We start from the raw sequence: 10,842 nt of genomic DNA on the forward strand, positions 1-10,842 counted from the left end.
AACTGAACTTGGTGTATTCTGGATGCCATTGAACCCAGCTTATGACCCAACTCCGCTCATAACTGAACTTGGTCCATTCTGGATGCCATCAAACCCACCTTATGACCCAACTCCATTTATAACTGAACTTGGTGTATTCTGGATGCCATCAAACCTAGCTTATGACCCAAATCCACTTGTAACCGAACTTGGTATATTCTGGATGCCATCAAACCCACCTTATGACCCAACTCCATTTATAACTGAACTTGGTGTATTCTGGATGCCATTGAACCCATCTTATGACCCAACTCCGCTCAGAACTGAAGTTGGTCCATTCTGGATGCCATCAAACCCAGCTTATGACCCAATTCCATTTATAACTGAACTTGGTGTATTCTGGATGCCATTGAACCCATCTTATGACCCAACTCCGCTCAGAACTGAAGTTGGTCCATTCTGGATGCCATCAAACCCAGCTTATGACCCAACTCCATTTATAACTGAACTTGGTGTATTCTGGATGCCATTGAACCCAGCTTATGACCCAACTCCACTCATAACTGAACTTGGTCCATTCTGGATGCCATCAAACCCACCTTATGACCCAACTCCATTTATAACTGAACTTGGTGTATTCTGGATGCCATCAAACCCAGCTTATGACCCAACTCCATTTATAACTGAACTTGGTGTATTCTGGATGCCATTGAACCCAGCTTATGACCCAGCTCTGCTCATATCTGAACTTGGTGTATTCTGGATCCCATCAAACCTAGCTTATGACCCAAATCCACTTGTAACTGAACTTGGTATATTCTGGATGCCATCGAATCCAGCTTATGACACAACTCCGCTCATAACTGAACTTGGTGTATTCTGGATACCCTACCTGCTGTATTCTGCTTGTCTTATACCAGTGTTCCCAAGTTCCAGTCTTTAGTTCCAGCTCCCTGGCCCCTGCATCCTTCTATCACCCTTGCAGACCCTCCCAGGGAAGCTTGGACAGGAACAGTGTGAGAGGCTACCCTTGTCCTCTCAAGCTCCAAATACACCATTCTAAAAAAACAAATCAAGCCTAACCCCTGTTTAGTAGCTGTGCAAATAAGAATATGTTACATAGTTACATAGTTAGTCAGGTTGAAAAAAGACACAAGTCCATCCAGTTCAACCACAAACACAAATGTTATGTGAACAAACAATAAAAAAAATATATATTCAGCCCCACCCCCGCTATATAATCTCTCAAATTCTTATTTTCTAAACGGGGCAAAATAATCCAACAATCACAATGTATACATATTATATACAAAAATAAGAATCAATGTCAATTCAGATTCCTGTGCAATTTTTCTGCACATATCTGTGATAGAGCAACAAAGAAAATAGGAATTTGAATACATAAAATGTTCACATAAATCTTTACCTATCCGTCACATACTATTGAGAACTTTGTAAAAACTTTGCGTATTTATAAATGGTGATTATAATGTAGTAATATAGTCTTTGTTGCACTGACATACATAGATGGCACATATCTCCCTGAGGAAGCAGGGTGGATTCTGGGAAACTCGTTGGAAGCTATCCACATTCCTCTGTGACTTTCAATCATTTTTCAAGTTAACCACTTTCAGCCCCCGGACCATTTTGCTGGCTTAAGACCAGAGCACTTTTTGCGATTCGGCACTGCGTCGCTTTAACTGACAATTGCGCGGTCGTGCGACGTGGCTCCCAAACAAAATTGACGTCCTTTTTTTCCCACAAACAGAGCTTTCTTTTGGTGGTATTTGATCACCTCTGTGGTTTTTATTTTTTGCGCTATAAGCAATAAAAGAGCGACAATTGTGAAAAAAAAAAAACGCATTATTTTTTACTTTTTAGCTATAATAAATATCCCCAAAAATATATAAAAAAAATGTTTTTTCCCTCAGTTTAGGCCGATACGTATTCTTCTACATATTTTTGGTAAAAAAAACGCAATAAGCAATTTTTTGGTTTGCGCAAAATTTATGGCGTTTACAAAATAGGGGATAGTTTTATGGCATTTTTATTAATCTTTTTTTTTACTAGTAATGGCGGCGATCATCGATTTTTTTTATTGTGACTGCGACAATATGGCGGACACATCAGACATTTTTGACACATTTTTGGGACCATTGTCAGTTATACAGCAATCAGTGCTATATAAATGCAGTGATTCCTGTGTAAATGACACTGGCAGTGAAGGGGTTTACCAGGGGGTGGCAGTGTAGGGGTTAAGTGTGTCCTAGGGGCGTTTTACTAACTGTGGGGAGGGGGGGGGGATGTGGCTGTGTGCTAGTGAACATTGATCTCTGCTCCAATCACAGTGAGCAGAGATCAGTGTCACTTGTTGCCAGGCAGAACAGGGAGATGCTGTTTACTTCCGCATCTCCCCATTCAGCCTCCCCGTAAGACGATCGCGGGTATCCCCGCGGCGACCCGCGGCCAGACTCGCGGGGGTCCCGACTGGCAGCGCACACGTGATGGCACGGCAGCAATTTCAAATGGACGTACCAGTACGCCAGTTTGCCTGTCGGGAAGTGGCTAATGAAATGTTTTGTTCGTGTACAGTACAGAATTTTGCTGACCAGGGGATGATAAGGGGCCATCATGTGGTTGACATATATACACTCTTATACACCTGTATACACATTTTAATGTATGATTGATCTCTTAGCCCTATATAGATGAATGACCGTGGCAGATGTTTTTTTGTGCTTGTAAGTACATATGTACCATACTTAAAACTATTTTTAATTGGTCTTAAAGGATAAGTCTATCTTTTGAAACATGTTACATGTTCACCCTTTTTAGGGGGACATTGCTTTTTTATTTTTTAATAAAGAAATTGTCAAGAACTGTCTCTGTGTTTTTATTACTTTTTAACAGTTTTTTGGTGAGTGGGTAGGCCCTACTCATTCACATGGGGGGGTCAGGATCTGGGGGGCTTCCAGATTCCGATAAGCCCCCCACCCACAGACCCCCACAACCACCAGCCAGGGTTGTCGGGAAGAGGCCCTTGTCCCCATCCATAAAGGGCAGAACCCCCCACTCTATAGCACCCCCCCCCATGTTGAGGGCATGTGGCCTAGTATGGTTCAGGAAGGGGGGATGCTCATCTCTCTACCTTCCTGGCCTGTTGGACTGCATTCTCAGATAAGGGTCTGGTATGGATTTCTTTTCTTTTTTTTATTCAGCTGTCAGCGGGGAAGCCTATTGACAGCTGATGACTCATCGGTTGTGAAGGACGCCACAACCCGCTTCCTAACTCCGCTCCTTAACAACCAGCTATTCACTGCGCCCTGATTGGACAAGGCTTTGCCCAATCAGGGCTTACAATGCACTGTGCGGCAGCCCTGCAAATTAGGGTGTTCACTGAATGGGCGAACAGGCGATGTTCAGGCTGAACTTTTGCTCGGCCCGAACCATTTGCCCAACTCTATTGCCCACTTTTAGTAACAAATGTGAGCAGTGCATTCAAATCAGCACACCAGCTGAAAGCCTTACATATTCTTAAAAAACTTTATTTAGATAAATTGGTTATATATTTATTGCTAAGCACTGAACCTTCTGAATGTGGCTTGGATATGTGGGTATCAAAGTCCTTTGATCAAGATGAAGGGGCTAATGTCCAGCCAAGAACAGTTGCGCTTGAAGAAAAATGTAAATTTGGAACCATATTAGAGATACATGTGCAAAAACGTATCTATTTTTTTTATTGCATTGAAGTCCGAACTTTAAAAAATGAAGGTGGCGTCCCCTACTTACCTGTGTACAAAGACCGGGGCAATGAAATCGGAGTGTTTCACCAATTTCTCTGACCTAACGATTCTGTCAACAAGTCCGAACCCCTTGGTAAATTCCACGTTTCTCCCCAGTGGAAGCAGATTACCTGGAAGGAAGAAGACTCTTAATTACTAACTATGAACAATTCCTGATCAAAACCTCTAAATCAAAAAAAAAATATATATTCCGAAGCAAAGCCAACCCGACCCTGAGAATAAGATAGTGGGGATGGATGAAAAGTGAAATAATGAAGGTCACCTCTACTATTTCTCCTCCAATCAGATGGTTCCCTGTACCCTGTACATAGTGGAAAACCCTGATTGGCTTACATTGCTACAAAAAAAAACCACAACACGTATTGTTGTATATGCAACTTGACTGCATTATGATAATAAATGATGAGGGCTCTGTTTGATTGTAATGTAGATGTAAATCCTGGATAATATTTGGTTAGCTTTGTACATCATAAACAATTGCAATGTTTTATAAAACTATTATGTGGACTTTCCGCCAACAAATGTTGGATGCGAGCCTGTTGGCTGAAAGTCCAACCGTGTGTACGCTCCATCGAACATTTGTTGTTGGACTTTCCGCCAACAAATGTTGGATGCGAGCCTGTTGGCTGAAAGTCCGACCGTGTGTAGGCTCCATCGTACATTTGTTGTTGGACTTTCCGCCAACAAATGTTGGATGTGAGCTTGTTGGCTGAAAGTCCAACCGTGTGTACGCTCCATCGAACATTTGTTGTTGGACTTTCCGCCAACAAATGTTGGATGCGAGCCTGTTGGCTGAAAGTCCGACCGTGTGTAGGCTCCATCGTACATTTGTTGTTGGACTTTCCGCCAACAAATGTTGGATGTGAGCCTGTTGGCTGAAAGTCCGACCGTGTGTAGGCTCCATCGTACATTTGTTGTTGGACTTTCCGCCAACAAATGTTGGATGTGAGCTTGTTGGCTGAAAGTCCGACCGTGTGTACGCTCCATCGAACATTTGTTGTTGGACTTTCCGCCAACAAATGTTGGATGCGAGCCTGTTGGCTGAAAGTCCGACCGTGTGTAGGCTCCATCGTACATTTGTTGTTGGACTTTCCGCCAACAAATGTTGGATGTGAGCCTGTTGGCTGAAAGTCCGACCGTGTGTAGGCTCCATCGTACATTTGTTGTTGGACTTTCCGCCAACAAATGTTGGATGTGAGCTTGTTGGCTGAAAGTCCGACAGTGTGTAGGCTCCATCGTACATTTGTTGTTGGACTTTCCGCCAACAAATGTTGGATGCGAGCCTGTTGGCTGAAAGTCCGACAGTGTGTAGGCTCCATCGTACATTTGTTGTTGGACTTTCCGCCAACAAATGTTGGATGCGAGCCTGTTGGCTGAAAGTCCGACCGTGTGTAGGCTCCATCGTACATTTGTTGTTGGACTTTCCGCCAACAAATGTTGGATGTGAGCCTGTTGGCTGAAAGTCCGACCGTGTGTAGGCTCCATCGTACATTTGTTGTTGGACTTTCCGCCAACAAATGTTGGATGTGAGCTTGTTGGCTGAAAGTCCGACCGTGTGTACACTCCATCGAACATTTGTTGTTGGACTTTCCGCCAACAAATGTTGGATGCGAGCCTGTTGGCTGAAAGTCCGTCAGTGTGTAGGCTCCATCGTACATTTGTTGTTGGACTTTCCGCCAACAAATGTTGGATGCGAGCCTGTTGGCTGAAAGTCCGACCGTGTGTACGCTCCATCGTACATTTGTTGTTGGACTTTCCGCCAACAAATGTTGGATGCGAGCCTGTTGGCTGAAAGTCCAACCGTGTTTACGCTCCATCGAACATTTGTTGTTGGACTTTCCGCCAAAAAATGTTGGATGTGAGCTTGTTGGCTGAAAGTCCGACTGTGTGTAGGCTCCATAGTACATTTTTTTTCGGACTTTCCACCAACAAATGTTGGCTAGCAGGTTCTCAAATTTTCCGCCAACAAAACTTTGTTGTCAGACTTTCTGATCGTGTGTGTACACAAGGAAAGTCCGGCAGCGCTCAGTCTTGTAAAACTGTTGCTCGTAATGGAGATAGCACATGACTATTGAATTTCCTTGTACATCACTACGTTCATAATTGTTGGCCAACATTTGTGTGACCGCGTGTATGCAAGACAAGTTGGAGCCAACACCCTTCAAACAAAATTCCAGTTTTGTTGTCGGAATGTCCGCTCGTGTGTACGGGGCATTAGATAAGCAACTGAACGGCCGCAACATACAGGGATATACAATGTGATTCTGACATATAATCACACAACATACATGATATACAATGTAAAGCCTCATACACACGATAGGACTTTGTACAAACTTTCCCTTGGATTTTTGTACAGAGGGCGTCGGCCCTGAACTTGTATTGCATACATACAGCAGGACTTTTTCAGCCAACTTTCACCAAATCACGTGGTTTTTCTGCTCTTTACCGCCACCTTTGGTCAACTTCTGTATTGTTGTCTGATCTTTTGCATTGGTTCTGAGCATGCGTGTTTGTACTTTGTACAAAAGTCCGATGGTTTTCTGTACACACGATCGTACTTTGCTCCATCGGACTTTTGTTGCCAGAAAGTTTGTCCGTTCGCACAGCCAACAAAAGTCTGATGAAAACAGAAAAAGTTTGTCCGATGGAGCGCACACACGGTAGGGTGTTGCTCCAAAACAGCTAATTTGCATGTTTGTTGTCAAAAAGTCTGATCGTGTGTATGGGCCTTTATACTGACATATAATCACACAACATACAGGGATATACAATGCAATACTGACATATAATCACACACATAGGTTGGACATGATAGACTTGTGTCTTTTTTCAACCTCTCCTACTATGTAACTATGTAACTAATGTTTTTTGTTCCTCCGCAATGTCATGTTTTTACCTTTTTTTTCTAATTTTCCCTATTTGACACAAAATGTGCAAGCATGGTCCAGGGCAATGACATGCAGCCCACCATAAAGTGAGTGCATCTAGACAGGAAGTGACTGTTTGAGGCTGCACTCCATCAGCCACTTCCTGTCTACATGCACTCGCTCCATGGTAGGCTGCACATCATTAAGGCCCATACACACGATCAGACTTTTTGACAACAAACATGCAAATTAGCTGTTTTGGAGCAACATCCGACTGTGTGTACGCTCCATCGGACAAACTTTTTTGGTTTTCATCGGACTTTTGTTGGCTGTGCGAACGGACAAACTTTCTGGCAACAAAAGTCCGATGGAGCAAAGTCTGATCGTGTGTACAGAAAACCATAGGACTTTTGTACAAAGTACAAACACGCATGCTCAGAACCAATGCAAAAGATCAGACAACAATACAGAAGTTGACCAAAGGTGGCGGTAAAGAGCAGAAAAACCACATGATTTGGTGAAAGTTGGCTGAAAAAGTCCTGCTGTGTGTATGCAATACAAGTTCAGGGCCGATGCCCTTTGTACAAAAATCCAAGGGAAAGTTTGTACAAAGTCCCATCGTGTGTATGAGGCTTTACTCTGATGCCTGCACAATTTGAGGTTGATTTACTCAAGGCAAACAAACTGTGCACTTTACAGTTGCTTAGTAAATTCCTAGATTGTAAGCGCTAACGAGCAGGGCCCTCTGATTCCCCCTTTATTGAATTGTATTGTAATGTCTGCCCTAATGTTGTAAAGCGCTGCGTAAACTGTCGGTGCTATATAAATCCTGTATAATAATAATAAAATAATAGTAAATGAGGTAAGGCAAATGCCGCGTACACACGATCAGATTGTCCGGCGCACTTAGTCCGCCGAAACGCATTTCAGCGGACAATTCGATCGTGTGTGGGCGTCAGCGGACTTTTCCAACGTGAAGTCCGGCGGACTAAGAAAGTATTTTTGCACTCCAATCTTCCCGTCAGACTTGGGTTTCAGCAGACAATAAGTTCGTCAGTATGCTAGTCCGGCGGACTAAGAATGACGCATGCTCAGAAGCAAGTACGAAAAAGGAAGCTATTGGATACTGGCTTTTTCTAGTCCCGTCGTACGTGCTGTACATCATCGCGCAAGCGAACGTCGGACTTTCTGTGTGTCCGTGTGTGGCCAAGTCCGTTCGGTAGAAAGTCCGCCAGACTATCCGCCGGATTGTATGTCGGACTAAGTACGCCAGACAATTTGATCGTGTGTATGCGGCAAAAGAGTACCCAACCACATGCAAGGACAATTTAAAGAAAAATAATTTTTGCTTACACATGATTGGATGATGGAAGTAAGCAGAGTTTCTGCTCATTTACTAAGCTCTGGAGCAACTGCTCATGCAGAGTGCACAGTCTTTTTCCTTTTAGTAAATCAACCCTGGGGGGGGGGGGTTGATTTACTAAAAGAAAATCCACTGTGCACTTGGAAGTGTAGTCGCTGTAAATCTGAGGGGGGACATGCAAGGAAAATTTAAAAAAAAACAGCATTTTTGCTTGTACATGGATGGATGATAGAAATCCTCAGAGCTTCCCCTCATTTCAGATCTTCCCCTCAGATCTACAGTGACTTGTAGTGCACAGTGGATTTGCCTTTAGTAAATGAACCCCTTTATTTCCACCTTAAGAGGGAACCCCACCCACCCAAAAAAAAAATGAAAAAAAGTATGGGGTCTCCCCAAAACTCCTTGCTAGACCCTCATCTGAGAATGCAGCTGGGCTAGGCAGAAAAGGGCTGGGAGGAGTACCCCCCCCCGCCCTTTTGAACCACAGCAGGGTACATGCACACAACAAGGTGGGTACCTTGACAGGGAGGACAACACCTGGCAAAGAAAATTGTTTCCATGTTGATGAGGACAAAGACCTCATCCCTACAAACCTTGCCCAGTGGTTGTGGGAGTCTGGGCATGGGGGGCTTATTGGAATATGGAATATCCCAGATACCACGTCCCTATATATGATAGAGTAAGGTGTCCAGATCAAACTTTGAGCTCATCCCTACAAGTATTGCAATTGAAGATTCCAATAGGACTTGTGTGGATGGATATTTTCCCCTTCGATTTTTAATTTTTTTTCCCCATGCAAGTTTATAGGAATGCAAAAGCAGTTTGAAGCAGGTGAAAGGCAAGTCAGAACTACAAGTCAGAAGGTGGTCAGATACACCTGCCAATGAATTCTGAATGATCTTAAAGGGGTTGTAAACCCTCGTGTTTTTTTTTTTCACCTTAATGCATTAAGGTAAAAAAAAAAAACTGGCAGTGGCCGGACATTCCCAAGCCCCACCCACCCACCGTTTCACTTACCTAACCCTAAAACCCTGGAATTTCCCAGCTGGGGACACGCTCTTCCTCTGCCTGGGGTTCTCACCTCTTGATTGGATAGACTGATAGCAGATAGATTGAATAACATTAGCTCCTCCAATCAAATCCAATGACGTGGGTGCCGGGGGGCAGGGCTGAATCCAGCAATTGTGTTGTCCATGGATGCCAAATGCTGGACTTGGGAGCATGTCTGCAAGGTAAGCCCCCAGGAGGTTATCTGATGTGGGGATGAGTCAGTGACTTGTATAGTGCTACCTATGCTAACTGAATTGCCTAAGGGCGCTTTCTTGCCACCAGAGTCCATCTGTGGCTTTGTGTGGTCCTTTTACCCTGTAAGGACCTGACATGCTTACAAACGCATACAACATTGACATACACATATATTAAGGCCAATTTTTTTTTTTTTTTAGACAAGGTCTAATTAACCTACCTGCATGTCTTTGGAGTGTGGGAGGAAACTGGAGTACCCAGGGGAAACCCACGCAGGCACAGGGAGAACATGCAAACTCCAGGCAGATGGTGTCATGGTTGGGATTTGAACCAGCGACCCTATTGCTGTTAGGTGAAAGTGCTAACCACTACACCACTGTGCTGCCCCGAGAGCAGCTGAGGGACCCCAGAAGACGGTGTTCGGGGCCACTCTGTGCAAAATGAGTTGCACAGTGGAGGTAAGTATGACATGTTTATTATTTAAAAAAAAATTTAACTCGAACCCTTACAATCACTTTAAACTGATGTCAAATACAAGGTGAATGCACCAGAAAGTATACTATATTTGCCCACACAAGCCCTAATACTTATGACTAGATAGCTGTTATTTTTACACATGGGATAACTTTTTTACAAATTAAGGTTCAGGGGTTGTTTTTAATAACTCAGAGAAAAGTTTGGGAACCACTGACTTGAATGGTACATTAAAATGCTGTTTACTAAAGTGTTGTTTTTTTTTTTTCTGGCCACAGCAACAAACCCCATCGTTTTCCACCAACCACTTTACAACTTCACAGAAAACAAACTGGTTGCTATTTTCTACGAGATTATTTTCCCCGCTTTCTGTTTTTTTTATATAGATTACAATATCTTACTTCATTTCTATAAACAATGTAATCATTTGATCTGTTCACACTCACCGAGCTGAGCAAAGATCTCTCCACTGCCATATCCGTCCATTTTCGGCAACCCTCGATTATCCACCAGCATGATGTTACTTGTGATTTTGTGTGGAATTCTCTCCAATGTATGGCCTCCATGGTGTCCTCCATGCTCTTCGTCCGCCTTTGCCCAGTTCTGGTATTCACCATCTTGCCAGACGTATATACAGGTGTTAATGAATGAGGACTTTCCATGTCCCGCCAAACCAAACAGCTGGATGAGGCATCGGTTGAAGCCCTGGTTGCCCTTTTTGCATCTGTCAAAGCTAAAATTATTAATGACGTGTTTGAGCTCGTCCATGTCCATGTCTACCTCCCGGGAATTATGTCCTTCTGCTTACTGCAGTGAATGGAAATCCCAATGTTCTTTGGCTTTATACTTTGAAAAAGAACTTCCTGCTCATTTTCAACTGATAGTATCTGCAGCAATTACCTTAAGGGTGTTCCTTATGACCTGAAGTCAAAAGTGCAAAGATTAAAGTCATTAAAGTAATAGCAAAAAGGAAAGCTCTAGGATCTCCTCCTACAGCCTTCGTTACAAGAGAATTAGTCACTCAATAGCTATAAAAAAGTATACAAAAAAATGAGGGGTGGTGTTGCGCTCCTTATATAAGATTATATATTATCCTATATGTGGAATT

The 10,842-nt window shown here is 43.3% G+C and overlaps 1 protein-coding gene across 1 annotated transcript in view; it reads right to left on the minus strand.

The window, feature by feature from the left end:
- LOC144000381 (uncharacterized) overlaps window positions 1–10,618 on the minus strand; it is a 29,892-nt gene extending 19,274 nt beyond the window's left edge. The window contains exons 1-2 of the mRNA XM_077494187.1: window positions 10,181–10,618; window positions 3,769–3,892 (exon numbers count right to left, since the gene is read on the minus strand). Of these exons, the coding sequence (XP_077350313.1) occupies window positions 3,769–3,892; window positions 10,181–10,508 (452 nt within the window). The 5' untranslated portion in view covers window positions 10,509–10,618. The remainder of the gene's footprint in view (window positions 1–3,768; window positions 3,893–10,180) is intronic.
- Window positions 10,619–10,842: the final 224 nt, after the last annotated feature.

The sequence above is a fragment of the Lithobates pipiens genome, unplaced genomic scaffold, assembly GCF_037356315.1.
Source record: "Lithobates pipiens isolate NorthernLeopardFrog02 unplaced genomic scaffold, aLitPip1_a1.2 Scaffold_22, whole genome shotgun sequence".
NCBI lineage: Eukaryota > Metazoa > Chordata > Amphibia > Anura > Ranidae > Lithobates > Lithobates pipiens.